General features: G+C 36.1%; 1 protein-coding gene across 1 annotated transcript in view; it reads right to left on the bottom strand.

Annotated features, from left to right (window-relative positions):
• Positions 1-1,380: 1,380 nt before the first annotated feature.
• The window catches only part of ara (araucan), a 39,275-nt gene continuing 16,482 nt past the window's right edge, over positions 1,381-24,173 (bottom strand). The window contains exons 2-7 of the mRNA XM_070111355.1: positions 22,814-23,356; positions 12,227-12,342; positions 3,700-4,052; positions 2,181-3,516; positions 1,989-2,081; positions 1,381-1,854 (exon numbers count right to left, since the gene is read on the bottom strand). Coding sequence (XP_069967456.1) covers positions 2,048-2,081; positions 2,181-3,516; positions 3,700-4,052; positions 12,227-12,342; positions 22,814-23,356 — 2,382 coding nt within the window. The 3' untranslated portion in view covers positions 1,381-1,854; positions 1,989-2,047. The remainder of the gene's footprint in view (positions 1,855-1,988; positions 2,082-2,180; positions 3,517-3,699; positions 4,053-12,226; positions 12,343-22,813; positions 23,357-24,173) is intronic.

Raw genomic sequence — 24,173 nt, 5'->3', positions numbered from 1 at the left:
TGCAGAAAATTAAACTCAACAGATGCAAGCGGCTTAAATATGTTCGTACACTTTATAGGACATCCGATGTTTTTTTCTAGGAGTTAACTTAATACAAGTATAACCTGCCTAAGGTGTATTCTAATGGAATTAAGTGGATAGTTTTTCTTAACTACAGTGAGGATGAAATCAGTCAAGCCCCCCTTTGCTTAAATCAATTAATGAAAGAGATGTCTCAGTAAATTTTGAAGGGAATAGAAAAAGAATCAATGTAGCGGGTAATTCAAGTAGAGGTACGTAAGAGTATTTTTTTGACAAATTAAGCGTGAGTCATGCCAAGCTGTAATGATATTTTTATTCACTATTTTTTGGCTTTTTATCGTGGAAAGTAAGTCTGAACACCGTATACAAATTGTTCAACTTTCTTACGAAAATTCACGTCCTGTAAAGAATATGTTTCGCCCGCTTCGCTCAACTTATGGTTAACATAATCGTCCTACGGAGCGTACTGTTCGCAACACCATCACCCATAACTCATTATTGAATAATATTCGACCAAATAGACTACGTCCAGCAAACACTAAATTAAAAGCCCTCGGCCTTCCCAAGCGACGTCGCTTCACTCTATAGGCTCTTGTTCCAAGAAGACTCGACGTTTTCGAATCCAATTTTGTTCAGCGATAAGGCCCATTCCTGGCTCAATACGTATGTAAACAAGCAAAATTGCCGCATATGGAACGGAGAGCAACCTGAAGAGATTGAACAGCTGTGATTTTATAAAAAAACAACGGTTTGATGTGGTTTGTGAGCCGGTGGAATCATCGGTCCATATTTCTTCAAAAATGATGCCAGTAAGAACGTAACCGTCAATGGCGACCGTTATCGCGCCATGCTAACCGACTCTTTGATGCCTTAAAATGAATTTATTAAGATAACACTTCGGTGTGCAGATAATTTCAGGTTTGGGCCACTCGATTGGCCACCAAGATCATGTGATATCACACCGTTAGACTTTAGGTTAGACGAATTTACTGTGCGTGTTTTTTTAATAACAGTGTGCTACCTTAGTGAAACTCATTACATGTGGTAAATCCAAAATGTTCGGTTACAGCCGAACTTAGCCCTTCATTACTTGTTTGAGACATCATTTTTATCAGAAAGCACTTTCGAAAAAGGCCAGGCTGTAAATGGTAAACTAGCAGCTTTATTGTCTCATGTCACTAGTATTGCTTAACCTCGGGTTCGTTTGTAGGACCAACATAAAAGTGTAAGCTCGATCCTTTGAAAGTGACAGCATTCTAGTTAATTGTAATTCAATACTCACCGCTTTATTGCTAAACATTCTAAATGAACGAAAACATTTATTATATTTTCATAATTTTATTTTCAATGTATTTTATTATAATGTATTAAATATTAAATTAAGTTAAATTGGTATTAAATATTGTTACGTGTGTATGTATGTATTTGTAATGTATATTTGCACAATGTGTGTGGGTGTATGTAGTACAGATTACACTCAAAAAGTAAACTAACAAGTTGTCAGTAGTTTATCACAGTCGAAAATTTTACTTAACACTTACATATGTATTTATTATATTTCGAAATTTATTAATGCAAGGATAATGTTTATATTTTTCTCTTTTTAATTTGCTGTTAAATGTTTGCATGATTTAGGAGCTTAACTAGCTTTACACTTATAACTAACTAAATGTAGTGCCGATTAGCAAATTATTTTTTATTAATTTTATATGCTCGAAATTATAACAGTTTAATAATAAATCTTAGTTAATTTAAATTATTTTTACTGAATTTTTTTTTTTCAGTTGATTTATATTTGCACAATGTCCCAGATGTTAGAAGTAAAGGAAAAGTCTGCAAATATAGAGAAAAAGAGTGGAAAATCAAAAATTATAAAATTTTAATTATTAAAAGTAATTTTATTTTTTTTAGAATATTTTATAAAGTTTTATAATAAACTGTTAACATTTAGATGCAACTCTACATACCTTGCCACTAGAAGATCTCAAGAGTCATGCTATTATTTGTCTCCTGAATTTGACAGCTCTTAAACGGGCGATACAAAGCCAGCGAGTTGTTGGCTGCCGAGAGAGAGAAAGAGAGAGGCAAGATAATACATATATGTACAGCGTTAGTCATGATAGGAAAAATTCTAGTTCACTTTGAGCTTCAACACCTACCTTTTATATGCTGCCTTGTATGGCGAATCATGCTGCTGCAAACGTGTTGAATCCGTTGAGCTGCAACTGCTCGAACCGCTCGAGCTCTCATCGCGTGGCGAGTACTCGTCAAAACGTGTCGAATAATTCATTGCATAACCACGCATGCCGTTAGCTGATCCATACGCTGAACCGCCGCTCATACCTAGCGCTCCTGCACCACCCCCAGCATTGCCATTACTGCGACAAGTAGCGATCGTAGGGATTTGCGAAGCGGTAAGCAAAAGATTCGCTGCTACGCTCTGCAGCTTCATATTCGGCGGAGTTTGGGGTGGAGTATCGGGTTGGGCTTCTGGAAACCCCATCCCCCGCTGAGCCGCTCCGTACGGATGATGTGGTGCGCTGGTGTTGTTGTTGTTGTTGTTCGAGCGCATGTGTGTGGGCGGTGGATGCGGCGCTGCCGATGGTGCCACCGACTGAGCCGTAGTATTTGCCGCGATACGCGTGCTGATAGGGATGATATTGGTATGGGCCGCACCGTTGTTGTTGTTGCTGCCGTTGATAATGTTGCTGCTGTTGTGTTGGAGACTGGAGTTGTTGTTGTTGCTGCTGCTGCTGCTGTTGTATGGGGTATTGTTCGTAGTATGTAGCTGCTGCATTGTAGCCCCTAGAAAACCCCCGTAAGCTGTGGTAGGCGGCGCCCGCGAGAAGGCTGTGCCGGCGCCGTAATTGCTCATCATCATATGTGTTGCCGGTGGTGGTGCTCCCAGCGCTGATGGCTGTTGCATCTGTTGCTGCTGCGGCGGCGGCGGCGGCTGCTGTGACAAACCCATATGGTTGCCCATACCGCTGCTGTTCATGTGCGCCTGCTGCATGGGATGTTGTTGTTGTTGCGACTGTTGATGCTGCTGATGCTGCTGCTGCGCCTGGCCCATATATGCTGCTGCTTGTGCTGGCGGTGGTGTCTTGCAGGCGACTGTGTCGGCCAAACTCCAGATTTTGGGCTTGCTTGCTGGAATCGGCACGCCACAGTCCCGGCTCAGCTGGTTTTTTGGATCGCTACCATCATGTTTGTTTACATTATTGTTATTATTGCTGCTAAGCATACCACCGGTCGGATAACCGCTAGCTGCCAATAGTGCCTGCTGATGCTGATAGTAGGCGGGATGCTGATGATGGTAGGGATGGTAGCTATGTGGATGATTTGATGTGCCATCGGAACCATGGTAGCCACCGCTCGGAGCACTGCCAACGCTGGAACCCGAAAAACCGATGCTTTGATTACGAAGTTCGTTCGTGTGTGAACCTAACGATTTTGACTCATCATCCTGCAGATCATCGTCGTCTTTTTCAAGCTCTGAGCGGGTTAGAAATAAGGTAAAATACAAATTAGCTTTCTGAAAGCTTATGGTTCAAACATTTAATAACTTCAAACTTAATAACGGAAACTACTTGCAAAATAAAAGCCTTGCAGAAAGCTTAGCACCACTTCAACATAATATATACAATGTCTACTTTATTAATCTTTATATTACCCTACCTTTTCGCTGCCCGCCACCAACACTTCCACTATGCATGCCTTGTGATATCTTTTCACTTTCCAATTCATCCTTTTCCTTCTCTTCATCAGAAACCATCGCTTCATCATCGTCGTCTGTGCGATTCTTTGGCTCCCAAGTCATTTTATTCTCCTTCTTGAGCCGTCGGCGCGCATTCGCAAACCATGTGGAGACCTGTGTCAGCGTCATCTTGGTAATGATGGCCAACATAATTTTCTCACCTTTGGTTGGGTAGGGATTCTTTTTGTGTTCATTAAGCCAAGCTTTTAGTGTGGCTGTGGACTCACGTGTTGCATTTTTTCGACGCGCAGCCAAATCGTAGCTGGGGCCGTAACTAAAATAAGAAATAAAGAGAATTAAAAAAAAAAAAATGGAAAAGTATAGGTGGTTTTATAAAATAATAGTGTGAAATATATTAGCTCAAGTTATTTGAAACTATCGGTTTGACAGAATCTAAAGATTTAAACTAAATTTGGGCGGTTGGAAGCATAGCTATCAGGAATATCTTTCATATTTATTGAACGAAAAAAGCCTACTACGTTTGCTGCAGTAATAAAGCTTAAAGCACCATTGAAGTTGTGAAAATTTTGGAGCTATATAAAAAGTAATATATACTACAGTTTTTTTTTTCATCTGTCGCTGTTCATACTTTGAAATTAAAATATAAAGTTTTCAGATCAAATGGTGCTGCATATTGTTCTACAGAGAAATGATTTATTACTTTTATATTCCACTACTTCTCTGAAAGGATCTTGAGTTAGAAGTACAGAGTGTAATTAATCTAAAAAATCAACATTATATAATTTCCGAAAATTATCATTGTTGCTTTCCCTTCGCTCTACAATCTATTGAGACTACAAACAGAGTTAAAAGCTGCAACAATATCCTCGATATCTAAGCTCTTGAAGGGTTTGAGGAAAAGCCAAATATATAATACAAATTATGCACCGACGATAGAATCGCCCGATACTCATTAAACATACATAGTTAAAGATATCTCTGATATTCCAGAGCTCCGTGCTACTGCCAGTGAGAATCATAAGTTTTGATGATCTTCCAAAGTTTTAAAAATCTTCCTTATATGGAATTGATTTTCGAACCAGCAATATTAAACAGGACTTGAAAAATTTAGTCTGACCGATCTGTTGCGGTGGCAACGGTACGGATAATTACAAGAGAAACCAAAATCATCTTCTTTGTACTTTCCATGAAGCATATCTTATCATATACCTCGTACTATTTAAGAAGAAACTCATTTACTTCTCGGAGTCCTTGCAAACCCTTAATTCTAACCTAGATCACATCACTTGTATTTAGAAACATATTATTTTAACCATGTATCTGCTTAATATGTCAAGTATACAATATATATGTGGACTAAGTGTTAAAACAAAAATACTTGAGTAGATTTGAAACCTAAAGACGATCTAATCAATTAAACGAGAGAAAATATTTTTTAGTAACTAATAACAAAGGTCACTGAGAACCATAACATATGTATACAATTGGAGCGGATAGTAATCAAACAGAGAGTACTCATCCAAAGTAGAGTCCTTTTTTTTCATATTAGATAAATGCCAAGCACAGGTCAGTGAAATCTTCCAATATCTTAGAAAGTTAATTTGTTAATAAACATCAAGGCGTCAAAACCAAGTTATGAAAATTATATAAAAATTTTTGATTACAACATTTATTTGTATTAAATATTAGTTTTCGTCACAAAAATTTAATTTAATGTTGCTGATAAACTTTTTCCTTCCCTCAAATTGTCTAATTAAAGTCTCACCCCAACGCTTGACTAATTAATTTTCCACGCTGCAGTAAGATCGCGAGCGAAAAAAAGCATTATATTCGCTTACACAGCGAAATTACGAACTTATGTCTGCAAAGTGCGAAAAAATATCCGGCGGGCAAAAAAGGAAAGAATTCAACTATCGACGTAAAGGGAAAACGATTTAAACCGTGGAAAACGAGAGGACGTGTAGATGTTGCAATGGCGAAGTAGCGCGCCAACATATCCTTTAATCCACGCACAGTAATCGCAACAGGAGCGGGGAGAGAGTAACAAGAAAACACACACTTACAACCCTGTTGAGGCGTCCTTTAGCACGCAGTGCACGCACTAGACGCTGCGTCAAGCGGTGGCAACACCAACGACAGCAGCAAAGCCAAGCATTCAACGCCACCACAACAGAACTTAATAAAAAAAAAAGCAAGAAAAGTAGCGCGTAGTTCAACATGTTGAAGTTACACCAAAACTACATACAGTGCTTTACACAGCGCCGCACTGTTGCAGCATGCCACATATTCAGCGCTTTCCGCAATGGATTATCGGCGCGTACCCAGTGTAGCTAGACGTTGGTAGGGTAGCGCGTATTGTTGCATATTGCATTTGTATGCATGCGGCACCTTGTACTGCGCAGCACTGTGGCATGCGCGGCATGCAACGTGCCACCACGCCACAAAAGCACGTTGGCTAACGTGATTTTTTCTATCTTCCAGTGTGCAGCTTTCACTGCCTTAGCCAGCATATATTTTTATTTCTTCATTTTATTTTTTTGCGGGATTTTTATGGTGCCGCAAGAATCAACAGCTTGTGCGGTGAATTTTACAACCAACTACTCGAAAGTACCACTTCAGACGCAGCTCGTGCAACTGTTTTGCGTCCAACGGTTAGCCGCTTCATAGCCACTGGCCGGCAGCCAAGGTTGCTGCGAGCCATGTATTTACGTCGGCGGATGCACCATTTTTTCGCCACTGCTTTTATACTTTCTTTTTTATGAGACGGAGCGTTTTTTTGTTGTTTTTTCTTTTTGCTTTTATTGTTGTAAAAAAGCTTTGATTTTTATATTTGCTGTTGGCGTTTGCTTGCACTGGCTGCCTTGGTAAATCCTGTTGAGGGCTCATTCGGTGAGTGCCACTCAATGCCACTTTAAGTTGCTTCTAGAGTTGTTGTTGCACTCGGCTTATGAAGCCTCGCTTTCTATGTATTTTTTACATTTGAATTTTCTTTTTTACTATTTTACTATAATGGTTTTCACATTTTCACACTTTTTTCTTCGTTTTGAATATTTTTACGGCAGGATATTGGTCAAATGCATAGAGCTGTGAAAGTTTTACATAGTTTATTTGCCGTTTTTGTTAAAGCAACATTTCCCGCTCCTGATTTTACTTGCATAAGTATTAACCATGGACTTAGGTACCCACTTTGATTTCGTTTTGTTGTAATGCTTTTATTACATTTATGGGATTCTATTTTTGCCGTTACTTTATTATTTTGTACTATTTAATGTTACTGTGCAATTTCTCCAAAGTTTCGTTTGCTTATCAGCTTAGTATGTATCTTCTCCTTTCCGTTTAACGATGCAATTTTTATATGGCTTTTAACTGGTTTTTATTGCGAATTTTTTGTTTAAATTCATATCAAAGAGTTTTTCAGTGATTTTTCTAAATTAAATATTAAGATTATATAGAAAATCCCACCAGCATTATTAAATCAACTCTAATTTCAGACTACCTGACCACTGTTATGTCTTTCAATCGGAGATGGCTGCCATCAAGGCAGCAGTAAATGTATTGCTCCGAAGTGGAGCTTCCTTCAGAGAGGTGTGCATTCACTCCGATAGCTGAGCGACTATACTGGCTTTTAGCTCGCTGATTGTGCGCCCAAACAAGTCAAGGTGTGCATGACCTCATTAGAAATGGCTTCAAGCTTCTTCCATATTAGATTGTATGTCTGTATGTATTGTTATATTGTAGGTCGTCCGAACTACTGGCTCTTATCAAAGCCAATCTCGTCGCAATTGTTGGTGTTTTGCCTGGAGCCACTGTCCAATAGGTTTACACATGGTGATGCTAAATATTCTGTCGGACGCTCTTTGGCAAAGCTGTATGGAGCAGGGCGAGGTGGAATCATCTTGTGACTTCCACCTCTATTGTCCGGTTTATACCAGACTGAGTTTAAAATATGTCGGTAGACGCACCTTGAACGAACCTAGCGAAGTGGTTGGGATTGATATTAATCGCCTTACTAAATTTGTGGTAAGCTAAAAATGCTTCGTCAATTTATGAGAATCTGGTGATCCACTTTTAGGAGTTTAAGGTAACACAAAACCTGAATATCTGTCAAAGTGAGATCCATCGATTTTTGTATCAACCCTACGACTTAACCTAACCTAAAAGCTCGACTAAGATTCTTCCCCCATTGCCCCCATAGCCAACATCGAAAAGGTGTTGAGTTTTAAATGAAACTTTTTAATGGCTCATGACGTGCTTATATTGGAATCTAACTCCAAACAATACATCACAACGTTCACTTAAAGTTAATTTTTGTCAAATGATACTGCCAATAATATATTTTTTTTTTCTAAATTAAAAAAAAACTAAATATTTCGATGTTGTAATTTTGACAATGCTCCGAAAGTACAGTTAATTCACAAAATTGATCAACAAATGTAGCGTTGACGCGCCTCAACGCCTTAGGCTTTTACTAACATTTGTCCACATTACCACGAATTCACCGCCCACAATCGACAAACTGACAAATACACAGATAAGACGCGTCTACATAACGAACGAACCTCAAACTGTGGTAATTTTGAAACATGAATTCTACATTCACCGCTATGGCCGCACAAAACATGCGCTTTAAGCATGTAAAATTGGTCGAAAATGTGTGGTTCCATTATATTGGCCGAGTAAGGTTGAATGCGTGCGCTCCCCCACACACACACACACATAGTCGTACGAGTACAAGCTGCTGACGATTTGTTTTTGTATTTGCTGGGCATATTTGTTTGGCTTTTAATTATAGCAAATAGAGAATCAGCGAGCTAGACGAGTCTAAAAACAGCAACAACCAATGTATGTATGTATATATAAAAACTTGCAAGTATGTTGCCACCAACGGGTAACAGTAAAAATACAAATATCGAACAAAACTTGTAATCTTGTAAACAAATCAAATTCTTGTTCACACAACAGTGCCAACAAAAACAATAATTGTGCAGAAAACAAGAACTGTGTGCCCACAAAAAAGCGCAACCGCATAAAAAAGTGCCGTTAAAAATGTAGTAAAGCCACGATAACAACATCAGCAACAATAACAAAAACAAAAAAAAACATCTCTAACTAATAATGACAACAAGCGCTGCAATTAAACCAACTACAAGGCGGCAAGCATTGCTAAAGCAGCCAATCTGGCTGCCTTCAGCGCGCGCACGCCACCTAAAAGTGTCCACCGCGTCACGCAGCCACAGCGCGCCCAGGCATGCGCTCTAATTATCAATCGAAGCTATAATTTTACGCTTTTTTGACGCGTTTAAAAATGTTGCGCTTTCAACCAAATTGCCTCCGTTGTCTGAGCAGCGCTGTCGGTGCCGGTTGGGAGGCGCAATAATTATTAGCATTTTTTATTGCTAATGCACTTTGCTTTCTAGACTACAAACAATTATTATCTGCGCACAATAATTTGCAACACATACGAAAATATTTTTGTGCAAATAAAGCTCCACACGCGAAACTCGCGAAACTCGCAAAACGGCCAAGATTGACTCGCCGTACCGCTGATAATGGCTGACTGAGTGCCCGCCTGGCTACAACCCACTTTTGCCATTTTGTCAACGAGTTTTAGTTGTTAAAGCGGTTGGTTGGGGCCAAAACAAACAGCACCGACGTCGCGTGTACCGCGCTATCGTATTGTGAATGTACAGTATTTTATTTCGAACGAGGAGAGTTACAAAGGTCTTTATTGCTAAGAGGTAAATACAATATATTACCTTAAATATTAAGAGCATAAATAAAATTGCACTAAATTATAAAAGTTATTGTGAAACAAAACTTAGATCTAGATATTAAATTTTTATACCCTGAGCAAGATATATAAAGTTTGCTTCAAACACCCAAAAGAACACTTCGGAGACCCTTAAAAGTGTATTTACCCTGACCATCTGTCTGTATATGCGCGATTTAGTTTCTTAGTTTTTGAGATATCGACTTGACATTTTGCACACATCGTTTTCCCCCCAAAATGCTGCTCTTATGTCGGACACGCCCATCATACAAACTGACCGATTGAACTCAAGTTCTTGCATGGAAAACTTTTTTATTTGACCAGGTATCTTCTTGAAATTCGGCATAGATTATTATAGGAGACAATGATACAAACTCCGCTGAAATTGTTCAGATCAGACAACTATAACATATAGCTGGCATCCAAATTGACCAATCCAACTCAAGTTCTTAAAGGGAAAAATTCTTTAGTTCACAAGGCATATTCAAGAAATTTAGCATAGATAATTATCCGAGGCGTAACTACAATCTTAGTAGAAATTGTTCAGATTGGACCATTATAGCATATAGCTGCCATTCAAACTTACCGATCAAAAGTATAACAAATAGGCTGAAAGTGAGCCTAGCAAAGAAAATACAGTTTCCAAGGTCCGACTCATTTCAGAGATCCTTAACATATCAGTTACATAGTTTTTGGAAGAAATTATTATAAATACCCTCAGCAACGTAAGATAACAATAACCAAAATATATAGAAGAGCAAAAACTAACTTTCCTCAGATTCAACAATTGATCTTTATAATAATCCTGTTTAATATTTTGATGCGAGAACGAAAGAAAGATCGAGTAAGAAATATTTAAAATCATAGCCATTCAATCCCTAGGAAACAGAGTTATGCTTGAAGTTTTCCCAATGTAGTAATTTAAAAAAAATATACTAAATAGATATATCGGCCACTAGACGCTGAATTCTTCTTAGCATGTTAGTTATGAGTTATATCCAATTGCAAGGCAGAAAAAGAGTCGTTCACTGCTCTTTGAAGAGGCACTTTAATTAAAAAAGCTGTAAATTTACCAAATTTAATATATTTCTAATTATCTTGATCCATTCGCTGACCTTAGAAGGACCAAAAAACTGAAATTATTATCAAAAATGATATTCCTTCGACGATTAACTAATAAATATATATATATTTAAGAAAGTCGAAAGTTAAAAAAGTCTTACAAATACGCTCATATCTCCGAAACCGTTTGCCAACTCGAATTTTCGGAGAATATTCTCAAATATATTTACATACTATATGTAGAAAAGAATATGATAACTGTAATAGTAATCAAAGTATTTTATAAAATTTATGATCAAAAACAAAATTCAAATTGCTTCAACTTTCTCTTTTTGTATATTTTTTACTACTTTCGTTCCGATAAAAAATGTCTGCCCATAATATTCCAAAATAGTGTAGCAAATTAGAGCTTTATATTTTATCAGCACTTTTTCAAAGCGTTTAATTGCTGATTTAATGGTCTATTGTTGTAATTTTATTGCAGTGCGGTTTGTCACAAAATATGGAGGAAAATATGGCGCACAAGCACGCACAAATACACGAGCACCTACAAATGTGCATGTACGTATGTATATGTATACGTAAGTAAATGCTTATGTATGTCAGTTGAATTTCCGCTTTTGCACGCAAGCCCAACGAATCGGAACCTTTTCCTCTGTCATACACGCAGCCAAAGTGCACCGCTTCGCTTGCTCCACTTGCTAGCACACGCCGCGCCCACACTTCGCCATCCACTTACATATCGCCCACCATGCCAACTGGGCTTGGCCAAGTCGACTGCATTTTGTTTATTTGTTTATACACATGTTAATGTTTATTTAGTTGTTGTTGCTGTAGCACACAGACTTTTGTATGCAATTAAATGCGATTATTTCCACCGCAATCATAAATAAATAATTTTGCGCCGCATTCAGCAAAACAATTGGAAATTCTCCGTATCCACATACAAATACAAATCTGTATACTTGTAAGTGTGTGCGCGCTTTTTATGTCATCCATCTACGGTGACCCAGCAATGGTGAGTTGCGGCGCTGCGCTTTATTCAACAATTAAATTCAAATCAATTTTAAGTGCTACGCAAATCTTTTGCAATTAATTATGGGCAGTTAGGGCCGCTTGTTTGTGTGTCACAACTCCAAAATTTTGTCGCATTTCAATTGTTTTATTCTTTTTTTTTATTGTTTTTGCTTTTTATATTTAATGAGTGTGCGCCTGCTTGCTGCGGCGGCTCACTAATGACCGTCGAAGTGTCAGACTTTTCAATTCATTTATTTTTGTTAGTAATTTGCAGTTAATTGTGCTCAATTTATTATAATTTTCGCATTCATTGCGCGCGTTTGCTGGTGATTTATTCGTGTTAGTCAGTAAATGATGTGTTTAAAGTTTTATTGCTACTTAATTTGAGTTATATAATATGCTGATGTATGATCGACACTGAAGTAAATTGTTTTGAGGGTATTAATTTGTAGTAATAATTATTATTTATTTTAAATAATCACTTAACAATTGCACAAATATACTAAAAAAATAGTTCGAAAATATTTTATATTCAAATAATTTTATATATTTTAATCCTAACACTAACTAAAAACTTAATATATTGTAGTTTGTTGCTACATTAAAAAAGAATTTATTTGAACATTTTCTGTACTCACCCATAAGCGGACATCGGGTCGTATGAGTAATATCCGGTAGTTGGTTGCAGCCCAGCTGATGTCCAAGCAGTCATTTCTGTGCCAGTTGCTGAATCTTTCAATGCATATGGATTGCTCTGAAAATAAATGTTTCAAAATTTCAAAATATAAATAATACATATCAAAGCTATTTAAGAAAAATTTCAGAATGTTTTGAATAATGTATGCACATACATATGTATGTATATATAGAATTATACCAGAGCAAATACATGTTAGGCGTTGCTCATAGTTTTAAAAATAAATACAAGACTATAAAATCAAATTAATTTTTTTCTAGGCTAAAATTAAGTATTGATCATATTCATTGATATACATATCTTGTAGGTGTATGAGAGGGACCAAATCTAATTAACACATGGGTTGTGATATCCTTTCAGTCGCCAAGAAGAGATCAAATAAATAAGAATCAGGAAAAAACCTACATCATTGTAGAAAATATATACCATATACATGTATTATATAAATTAATCGATACGAGAGAATTCGCTTTGATCATGAGTATATGGAAGACTATTTCACCTGCCTGACAGCAGATTTTAAGACTGGAAGAAACTCGATTCAATAAAAATTTGAAAATATAAAAATGTAAAAGAAATAACTACAAGTACATTAAATTAGAATAAAAGCGCATTCGTCAAAAAATAACTGTGCGTTCCTACGAAAACCCGACTGTCGTAAGATTGTCTAGAGACTGTTCTGAAAATTATTTGGAAAATATTTTCTGCAGTTACAAGAACAATAACAATAGTAAAATGTAGTGTTCACCCAGCAATGCGGAATTACATACATATATAAAGGTATAGGCAAGTCTAGGATTTTCAAAGATTTAACTTTTGGCTTAAAGTATATTTTAGGGTCCTTAAAACATTATCCAATAGTAGACTAGTAAATATAAATATTTCCCCGTTTAAACCACCGTAATGTTGAAACCTTCAGCCCAGTCATCTTCTGCAAGTAAAATTTAAAACGCGTTTTTCTCGGCGCTACATTTTTCAAATCGGGGGAAGATAGCACTAGGAGACTATTGGAGAAAGTTATCTCGAAGTTTAGCCGCCACTTTATATCAAAATGTCTATATAAGGATTTTCTTATATACTTGTATATATATTCAATAAAGGTTGAAAGAGAAAAACGTTATTACTTTTTTATTACACCATATCCAGTCTTAAAATTAATCCTTTTTCAAGGGCTCTGGACTGACCAATCCAGAAATTATTTCTTTCTTAACAGCAATAGAAGCAGGTGAGACATTTATTGTATCTTCTAAATTCTATAACCATACTCATGTAGTTTGCCAAGAGATGGTGTAACTTGGTTATTATTCCATTGTTTCAATATTCCAAACATCCATTGGAAAGCTAGTTGCGCCCCTTTCAGTATGTGTCATTAATTTGAAAGCTAAACGCAAATAATTTTTTTCACTCAAAAATGTCGAACTTGTACCTGAAATATTGTTTTTTCTTCTTCATTACTCCACTATGTAAAAAGCTCAACCGAATGTCATAGCGTTTTGGTGGAAGTGTATGGTGAATATGTTATAGCTCAGCGAACGCGCCAAAAATGATGTGCAAAATTTAAAAGTGATGATCTTGGCTGGGTAGACGTTGAACGTCCTGGGTGGCCAAAAAAGTTTAAAGATATGGAACTGGATGTATTATTCGATTGTTCCCAAACACATGAATAGCTCGCAGAATCTTTGAAAGTCACTCGGGTAATCATTTCAAAACTGGAAGCGTTACTCGACGAAGAAAAACTAAATCAAAAAAGAAAACAAAATCAAAATCACTCGCGCAGTCATTTTAAATTATTAAAAAGCAGCCGAATATATACAAACACAGAAATTGGGCACTAAATGATTTGAAATGGTTTTGCATGTCAGAAATGCTGCAGAACGCTACAAAAAGAAGTCGTTCTTACTTCAGATTATTACTGGTGATGAAAAATTACTCAATTTCGACAACCCTAAGCCAAAAATCATGTCTGACGCCAAAGTAGTGCTCTGTATTTGGTTGGATCAGAAAGGCGAGCTTTATTATGAGGTTCTAAAGTCGGCAATAATTTTCCATAATGACAACGCTCGGCCGCATATACCAAGACCGGTTAAAAATGATTTGGTAAGCAGCGGCTGAGAAGTTTTGCTTCACCCGCCTTTAAGCCCAGACCTTGGCCCTTCTGACTATCATTTGTTTCGGTCGATGAATAACGCGCTCACTGAAATACGGTTCACAGCAAAAGAGGGTATCAAAAATTGGCTTGATTCATTCTGGACCGCTCAACCAGCGCAGTTATTTTGCGATGAAATCCACAAGTTGCCTAAAAGATGTGAAAACGATATAGCCTCAGATGGGCCGCACTTTGAATAATACTATTGCACATGTTTCTCTTAAATAAAAGTTTAAATTTAAAAAAAAATTGCACGAATATAGTTATGAACCCAATACAAAACAATAGATGATGGATATATTTGTAAAGAATTGCGTATTATGTCTTTTACAGTAAATTTTTCTTCAATGATTCAATTTCTTGAAAATATTTAATGTTGCCTAATAAGAGTTTATCCGTGATCTCACTGTGCTAATAATGTCTTCTTCTAATTTTATTACTATTGTTAGAACTATTATTCTAATCGAATTTAAATAGCACTGTATATACTTGCTACGATGATCATCCGCCTAATGATAACCATGTATGATTAGACTAATTCACCTGCAAACCAACTTCTTATGAATATTTCTCAAACAATTGAACTTTTTAGCAGCCACAATTTTAGTTCATCTTTATTAGATGAGGTGTGTGTTTATGCAAATAAGGACTACTTGCAACCTCGCTGCGTTTTCAAATAATCACATTAAACTACTTAGAAAATAGTATCGATTGATTTTATTGTTGTAATGTACAAAAGAACTTCATCTCCGACATTCCTTTAGCAACGATTCTAACTTTACGAACGATTGCTTGCTAGCTTTTTTCTCACAAGCCAAATTCGCCAATACTACACTGACATTGTATGTACATACATATGTATGTACATAAAAGTATGGAAAAAATGTACACGTACACTTGTGATTGCATTTCATAACGAAAATGGCAACAAACGTATTAAAACATCGATTGTTAGCTTAATAAGTACGTTTGGTGTTGGCGAATTAATCAATTACAACGATGTAAAATGTAGAAGTCGCGCGCTTAAACGAGTAATAGAGATGTGACTTGTAATGGAGATAGCAAACAAATAAATACAAGCAAATACAAAACACATACCAGAGGCATATAAAAACGGAATGACAACGCCGTTAACGCCATTTATAGCCAATATGCCATTAAAAGCGCGCTGCGTGTATGTATGTATGTGTGTGTGCATTTGAGACGACAAGTGCGCAAATACACAAATATTCATGTATATGCAGCAAAAATGTTGCACATCAATACATATGTGTGTATAAAACTGGACGAAATCCGCTCGCCGCCTCAGCCGCCGCCAATAAAAATAATTACGTAATCGTTAAATGTTTGCGAAATTATTTTCCCACAGTTTTTACGAAATGACAAAAACGCATGTTGAATAAAATTTCGTTCAAAAAAACAATGTATATTAAAATACAATAAATTAGGAAAACCATTTTGTTGTTGACAGGAGCGACAACTTAAACTAAATATTTATAAATATGCATGTAAATATGTATGTTTTTATAAATAAATTAGAAATTAAAATTTTTAATACAACAAATTGCTGCAGAGGCGCACCAATACAATGGAGACCTTAATCTAAACAACAACAAACCCAAAACTCGTTTCGCCACTTTTTGTGGCCATTTCATTGACGCGCTGCTAATTATTTTTACTTTATTATACCAAAAAATCCAAATAAAACAAATTGATTGCGGAAAAAGTTCGAATTTGTGTATACAACAGTTTTGTATTGAAAATTTATGAAAATGTTGACATGTCCAGCGTTTTGCATAAATTTCGAATTTTTAGCCATTTTTGTTCAAACAAAACGGCTGCTGCCGCCTCTCACGCTCGCAACGCAAGCGATGCGTCCATTTTTGTCACAAATGCTTGAGTACATACACACGCACCAACTATTTATACAATATTTCAAAATGCGTGAGTGTTGGATTTATTTCGTTCGAAACGCGCCACAAATTTATAGCCATATGTAAAACTATTGGCCACACCGCACACACGCTGCCGTTAAGGCCAATGATGTGTCGCTAGAGCTGTTGTGGGTAGGCAACCATCAGCTTTGTATATGTGCCCTCTCGATCGGTGTTTATTTTATTTTATTTTAATTTTTTTTTTTCATATAAAACACTCGTAGTTTTAATAGAATTTCAATTGCTTCATTCCATTTGTTTTGGTCTCAACTTTGACTACGGTTCGTTGCTCATTTGATTTATAAAATATAATTAACATTTTTAATTGCTTTAACATGATGTTAAGCAGCTATTTTATTAATTTCGAAAAATCAGTTTCATACCTCTGTTGACGCGGCGTTAAATGTATTTATCAATTGACATTTATTAAAAGCATGTTCGACACGAAAACGTGATTTATCGAACGTTGGCGAAAGAGTGTAGGACGAAAAGAGTGTAGGAAAAGAGATTATAAGAATAGCTAGATCACATCTTAACGGCAGTGTGAGAAATTTTAAACATATACCATATTTCGTTTTTATGGGTTTCAACCATTGCTAAATCGGCAATTCAAAGACATTCTAACTACTCAAAATGCGTAAGAGAGTACCATTCAAACAAACAGAGCATAATTTTTGCATAATTTAACTATTTTTTTTATCACCTGCCACATTTAGTTGTTCAATGTGATTCGAAAAAATTTCAATCAATTCAAGAGTGGACGAGAGAATCATAATATATGTTAGGCTTTTGTAGCAACAATATTTCACCAATCTTTATATCAAAATGCTACCTTCTCTCACAATCTTATATATACATATATATATATTTTTTTTGTATAACAATTAATTTTAAAATTCTGATACAAGAGCATCGGATTAAGGCATTGACAGAAGAGGAAGAGAAGAAGACGGTTATCCCTAAATTAAAAAACAAATACTTCTTTATTGAACTATAATACACAACAGTAACATCATCGTTCAGCGACGTCCGTAGAGGCTCTATTGAAAAAGCTTATTTCGAAGATATCAAGTAAAATACGAAACATCGCGATTTTTATGATTACAAAAAGCAAGTATTTAGTTCAAAAAGATAACAAAAATCTTTAATTTTAAAAACTCAGCCGCAAAACTACACAGGCAAAATAAATTATATGAAGCCTACACAAATCTTAAATGACGTTTGAACTTATTTGTTTCTGATTCGAAACTATAAAATTTTCATAAAATATTACAACCACTTGGCATCGCCTTTTTCTCTCTTTCAATTTACATTTCCCACCACACAATCAAATACATATAGGTCTACTCTTATTTCTTCATTGCCACTCAAAGTTTCTAACCGCTCATTTATAAACTTCTGTTTATTTTCATTTCGTCTCATTAACATTAAATTTCATGCGCTCATAAATCTTTTAGCAGCTTTCATTCTACCTGCTTTTTGTCTGGTTGCATTTTAATGTTGCCCCAAAATCGTCAAAGTTGGTGCGTTAATCTAATAATGACTCTCTTTATAAGAAACTTCAAAAACCTTGATGTACATATATATAATCAAGTACATACATAGGTATATATGCATGCATCTATGTGTTGCTACAACAAATATCATTACTGCTGCGTTAGAACTGCATCAAAGTTGAACCGCTCATTTGTTTTGTTGCTTGCCACATTTGGCTGCATATTGTGTATGGAAAGTTTCTTCGTAGATTAGCCTAAAAAATTGCAGTTTCGACAAGTTGAAAAGTGTTATTGAAAAAGTTTCACATTGCATTGCTGTGGCATGTAGGTATGTGTGTGTATGTTTATTCTCATTAGTGTATGCGCTGAAATAAGTTTTATATACTGGCTGCACATGGATTTCAATTAGTTTTATGCGGTAGTAGTAATTTTTAATATTTACGAGTTTGTAAACATGATTCTGCATGTTTCTTCTAATATATTTGATAGCTATGAAATTTGGATACAATTAATATTAATGAACTTTAACTAATATATTTTAAGCTATAGTTATATGGAAACAGACGTGTTTAGCATTATTTCATTGTATACACAAGGGGAAGTTATAAATCGATTTCGCCCAAAAAAAACACTCTTTATTTTGTTTATATTTATTATTATTATTTGATTTTATTTTATTATACCTAATAATACCAAAAGGACAGACTAAAAGATGAACGATTGTCACGGTAGTCGAACCCAAGGACTGTCAACACGACAGCTTTCCTTAAAATGATTGAGGAAATGTATTGTGCCTGTTCTTGATTTGGATACCGAAAATCATTTTATGCTTTTGAAACACATAACCCAAGTCTAAAGCTTATAAGAACATCATATTTTGCTTTTCGAAATTCACAGTAATAAAAAACAGTTCTGGTGTAGAAACCAATGGGTTTTGTTTCCAAAAGGGATTATCGAATCGAAATGCATAATGCTGCTAATATTCTATATTTCGTGAAAAATTTATACATTTTTTCAAAATCACATATATATTGTAAACTTTTGAAAGTTATTGAATATCCATTACATCTGTAATAATGTTCCAATACAGGAGTGAGAATTAAAATTGTATGAACTCATAAGATATACCAAAAATGTCAAATCATTCTTAAAAAGAGTATTGACTACATGTATTAATAAAATTTTCAGATGACAAAAATTATTTTAATATATTTATCAGTTCTATAAAAACATCACTAAAAATCCGAAAAGTTCTAAGAGATACTTAAGGATCGCGAAAATTTCACGATTTTCGTATATTAAGAAATAAAAAAAAAATCAATAATAGGTTTCTGGTACTCCATCTTATTACGTAAGTCGGTAAGCACTGATTTGACCGCACATTTTCATAAATTATGAATTATATATGCTCGATGGGTTTATGTTTGGATATTTTTTGAAATAAATCTATTCAACTATATATTTTAATTTATTTAAAGCAAACATATGTTTTAGAGTGAAGTAAAATTTAAAAAAATATCAGCTACTCTTCGAAATTATTTTCGACATATTCGAGAATGTTTATTGCCAATTTAGAGATTATTTAGACAAAAAAAGCTAAATGTTGATATTTTATTAAAAAGAGCTTTCGCTTTCAAAAGATACAAACTGGCATAACACGAAGTATACAAACGCAAAAAAATACAAATTCGAAAATAATTCCTTTTTAATTCTTAATTATAGGCTGCAAGTGAATTTTTTTTGGGCTTAAAAATAAAAATATTACACTACGTAACAAATTTGAAGGAAAAATTTACGACTGATGTGGAGCTATTTGAGCCGGTGGTTTGACCCCTACACCCCTTGATTACAACACAAAAAACTATATGTGCTATGAAATTTTTACTATCATTTTTGGTTTAAGCAACCAAAGATTAGCAAGAAACAGTCACTAAGATCAGAGTCGCAAAATTATTTACATTTTGATTTAAATTTTTAAATGAAATTTTCAGCATTACAAAATAAATCAAAAAATTAATTTAAGTATTTTTTAATGCATTATTTGCAGCCCTAGTTCTATGTGAAAAACAGCTTATTCAATTATATTAGCTCAGTTTATTACTTCATATTCGTCAGCCATCAATCTATCAAAAATAAAATAAAGGCCAATAGAAACGAAAATGTCACGTCTATATGTATTTGGTATTACGAATTGGAATTCATTTAAATTTATTTACAAATTCACATTTATTAACCATACAATAGGCGCGCAATATAATCTTGTTGTTGCTTGTATAGACGTGGTTACACTTATATACTTAACATACTATACAATATGCATTTCTTCGTGTTGTTGCCAATTTGTTTGCTGCCTTGAACAAGTTATCGGTTGAATAATAAGCCGCTTCTTTGCTCAATCACATACAATGTTTCAGTACAGCATATATTATCTGTATGGTTGCACAAATGTCGCAGTTGCACTTACATATGTTGCTGCTCATGTTTAAGTAAAATTGAATTTTCACGTCACACTAACTAAACGACCGAACGCAAGCAATATGAAATGGCAAAGTAAAAATCGCAATGAAATGCAAAACAATGAAAACACACAAGCTGACATACATACAATACATACACACAAACAAAACTAAAGCGATAATAATGCTGGCTGGCTGAACTTCATAGTGCCAAATATCGGCATGCTGCCACCCATTCTCAAACGGGGCACTTCATTATTAATTTGGATTTTATGTGAATGTGGAACATGATTGGCAAAATGTCGTTAAGTTTCTACGGATATACCGGTATTTGTTTGCTCATCAACCCACCAACTGTCGCTGACCCCAGACCAATGTGATTTGTTGCTAGCTTGTTGTTATTGGTATTGTCGTTGCCAATATTTGTTATGGTGTTGCACTGACATTATATTTGTTGACTGTTGTCATTGCGCTTTGTTGCTTTTAATTTTGTTATGGTGATTGTCTTTGCTTTGCATTATGCTATAGTTGTTGTGTTATTGTTGTTATTGCAGTTGTCAGTGCAGTCACTAGTATACGCTCTTTGCACACAATTACGGGCCAAAGGCCATCATTTCACTCTTCTTCTTCTTCTTCGCATTTCGCTGCTTCGTCTGCCTCCGTAGTGTAAGCCTAACGGCAACGGGACGCAAACGACGTAAATTCAACAGTACTTGCCACTGACTTTTGACTCAACATTTACCCATATACACGGCTCGCCTGCCGGCTTCTCAACCCTTTGCAATGATATCATTTTGCTTTGCTCAATCGTTGCGATAAAGTATCGAATTTCAGCGTTGAAAACTTGGATTGGCGCTGAGCAAAGAGTGAGTGTGTGTGTGACACAAAGCCAGTGTGGCAAAGACGAGCAGCAAATGCAAAACATAATAATAACAACAATAAAAGTACAGCAAGCGGTGCTGTTAATAAACGTTCGTACAACGCTCGACGCCCCAAAAGACCTCCGAGCCGATGAGCGACCAAGCTACCGGCCGAGCGAGCGGTCGACCGTTTAAATGCGCCGAGTGAACTGAACTTCAGCCAGCCATAATGATAATTCGATTTAGTCGACATGATATTGACAAGCAGACGAACAGTGGAAGCAGCAGCGACACAACGAGACATATCGTTGTAACAACAAATAAAGTGCTGCATGCAACCAGCTGAGGTGAAATTGGTTAGCCATAAAATGTACATTGGGCTGGAGTGAGTGCAGCTAGTTCTTTCTATACACAAGTGTAGAAGAACTCACATGGCTGCCACAAGGAAGCCACAGAAAAGAAGTATGGCCTGCCTGGGCAGTTATTTGGTTGGCTTGCTTGTCGCTTTGACTGTGGCGCCCTCCACAATGGCTGTTATTTACGAGTGGCAACAACTTGCCGCTTCCTCTAATGACATTGCCTGCAACATGGCGATGTGCAAATCAGTTGTTGCCACAAATGTGCATTGAGAGAAATTTTTATCGGTAAGTGTTAGTACATGAGGAATTCGCCGAATTGGCTTATCTTCAATTTTTATACCCTGATCAGGGTATATTAAGTTTGCCACGAACTTTGTAACACCCAGAAAGAAATGTCGGAGACGCTATAAAATATATACATAAATTATGAGCGTGACGCGTAGAGTCGGTTTAACCATATTCGTGAGGCTGTGCGTCTGACCGTCGGTCTGTCTGTATATACGCGAACCAGTCCCTCAGTTTTTGAGTTATCAGCCTGAAAGATTGCCCACATCGTTTTCTTACCAAGTCTCTTACCATTTGCCGGAACCGCCAATATCGGACCACTATTGCATATAGCTGCCAAACAAACTGACCGATCCAAATCGAGTCCATGTATGGAAAACATTTTTAACAAAAAGTCAAAAATAAAAATAAAAATTTTACAAAGTTTTTTTTTTGAGTGTAATAATACAAGCAACAACATTAATTCAAACGTTAAGCGCTTGCATGCACATTTTAGCTTTTGAGCCTTCAGAAGTAAAGCGCCACATTAACAACAATTAAAACAACAACAACAAAAGTGGCACAAATGCTGCCAAAGTCAAATGGCTACATCAACGAAGGAGTCAACGACGACGAAGGCACAGTCTACAACGGCAACGTCGGTGGCAATTGTTTACAGCGATATTGTTGCTATTATTGTAGTTGTTGTTCTACACGTTGTTGTTATTGTTACTGCTTTACTGTCGCATTTTGTTGTTCTACACATGCATAAACAAGTTTGCATGTCGTCGGCCATTGTTGTAACAACATTAACAACAACAACAAAGGAAAGGACTATAACAATAAAGGTATGAGCAATATAACAGCATTTACAAGTATAAACGACAAAACAGCGCGTTACAATTTTAAAGTGTGGCTACGACAAGCGACGGCGAAATGGCAAACGCTTGCGCTTTTCGGAATTCCCAGTTAAATGCCAGTATTTTGAAAATATTAACTTAATGTCTACTTACCAAAGGTGAATAGAACGCTGAACTGTCCACACCAATACTTTGATAGGGATTTTGATCCGTCGACGGATAGGGTGTGCCGTAAACGCCAACGCCGGCTGCTGGCAAACGCGAATAGCTGGAGAGCGCCAAACGCGCCGAATCATATTGACACGAACATACTGTTTGACCCGACACCGGGTCTGTCATAATGGGACGTCCATTCTCGCAGCAAGAACCACCACCAGCACCGGGACCAGCGACACCCAAACCGGCAGCAGTAACACCGCCAACACTGCCATCGAGTGCACCGCCGCCAGCGGGATTATTTAAGCCACCCGCACCACCAGTTGTATTGTTGGAATTTTGTGAAAGCCCATCCGGACTCATTGCACCACTGGGCGCATCCGCTGAGCCGCCTGCTCCGCTATTCACCCGACACTCGCCAACATTCGAAGGACTGAGCGCAGGCGCATTGGCGATGCCAGAACCGGTCATTGCAGAGGTGTTGGGTGTGTTTGGTGAGTCGCCTGTTTGCGGTGACTGCGCAAGATTGGCGGACAACAGCTGGAAGAAGAGCATAAAGCATCTCATTATAAATCGTTAACAAACAGTTATTTTTAAATACAAATTAATGTGATGTTTTTTTAGTTAAACAAATAGGAAATTTGTAAGAGGAATAATTAAAACAAAAATAATAATTAACGCTTTTTTATATGGAGAAACCCATATAATTTTGTGTAAATATGTAAAATTTATATCGACTTGAAAACCTGTAAAGGAGAAAAATTAATATAGGCACTATAAAATGGCTTCCTCGCTGATAAGCCTCTGAGTTACGATTATCACTTTACGAATCGTTGATTTAATCTAGTGATCGGGTATTGGTTGTGTGCAGCCGACTCGTTGAACAACACGTTTACATTATTAATGCGTCTTAATTAAAAGCGTCATCATAAATATAATTTCAGACACTTCTTGGTACACCCCTGCTGTGGCAGGTTATGTAGCCGAATTTTTGTTGTGTAGTGTTTGAGTGAAGATTTTTTTATTGATTCAATCAGCATCAAAGATATTAAATAATCAAGCAACAAAATGGTTGTGTGGAGAGTTGAGAAGAAGGCTTGATAGGTTAAAAAAAAAGAAAAATAAGAATTTGATTTAGAAAACGAGTTTAGTGAGAACTACAATTTATTAAGGAAATAGTATATTATGACTTCCTCAAAATAATTTCGCTAAACTTTAATATATTTTTAGAGAGAGAAGGATGTACAGCTTAGGAAAGATTTTATATTTCTAAGATTCTATAGAAAATCTAATATATCATTACAAGATTATACTTTTTTTTTATTGCTCATTCAATCATTTCACAAAACCTCTATTT

Source organism: Bactrocera oleae, chromosome 6 (genome assembly GCF_042242935.1).
Source record: "Bactrocera oleae isolate idBacOlea1 chromosome 6, idBacOlea1, whole genome shotgun sequence".
Taxonomy (NCBI): Eukaryota; Metazoa; Arthropoda; class Insecta; order Diptera; family Tephritidae; genus Bactrocera; species Bactrocera oleae.
The sequence above is the reverse complement of the archived record's forward strand: the minus strand, read 5'-3'. Positions and strand labels throughout refer to the sequence as shown.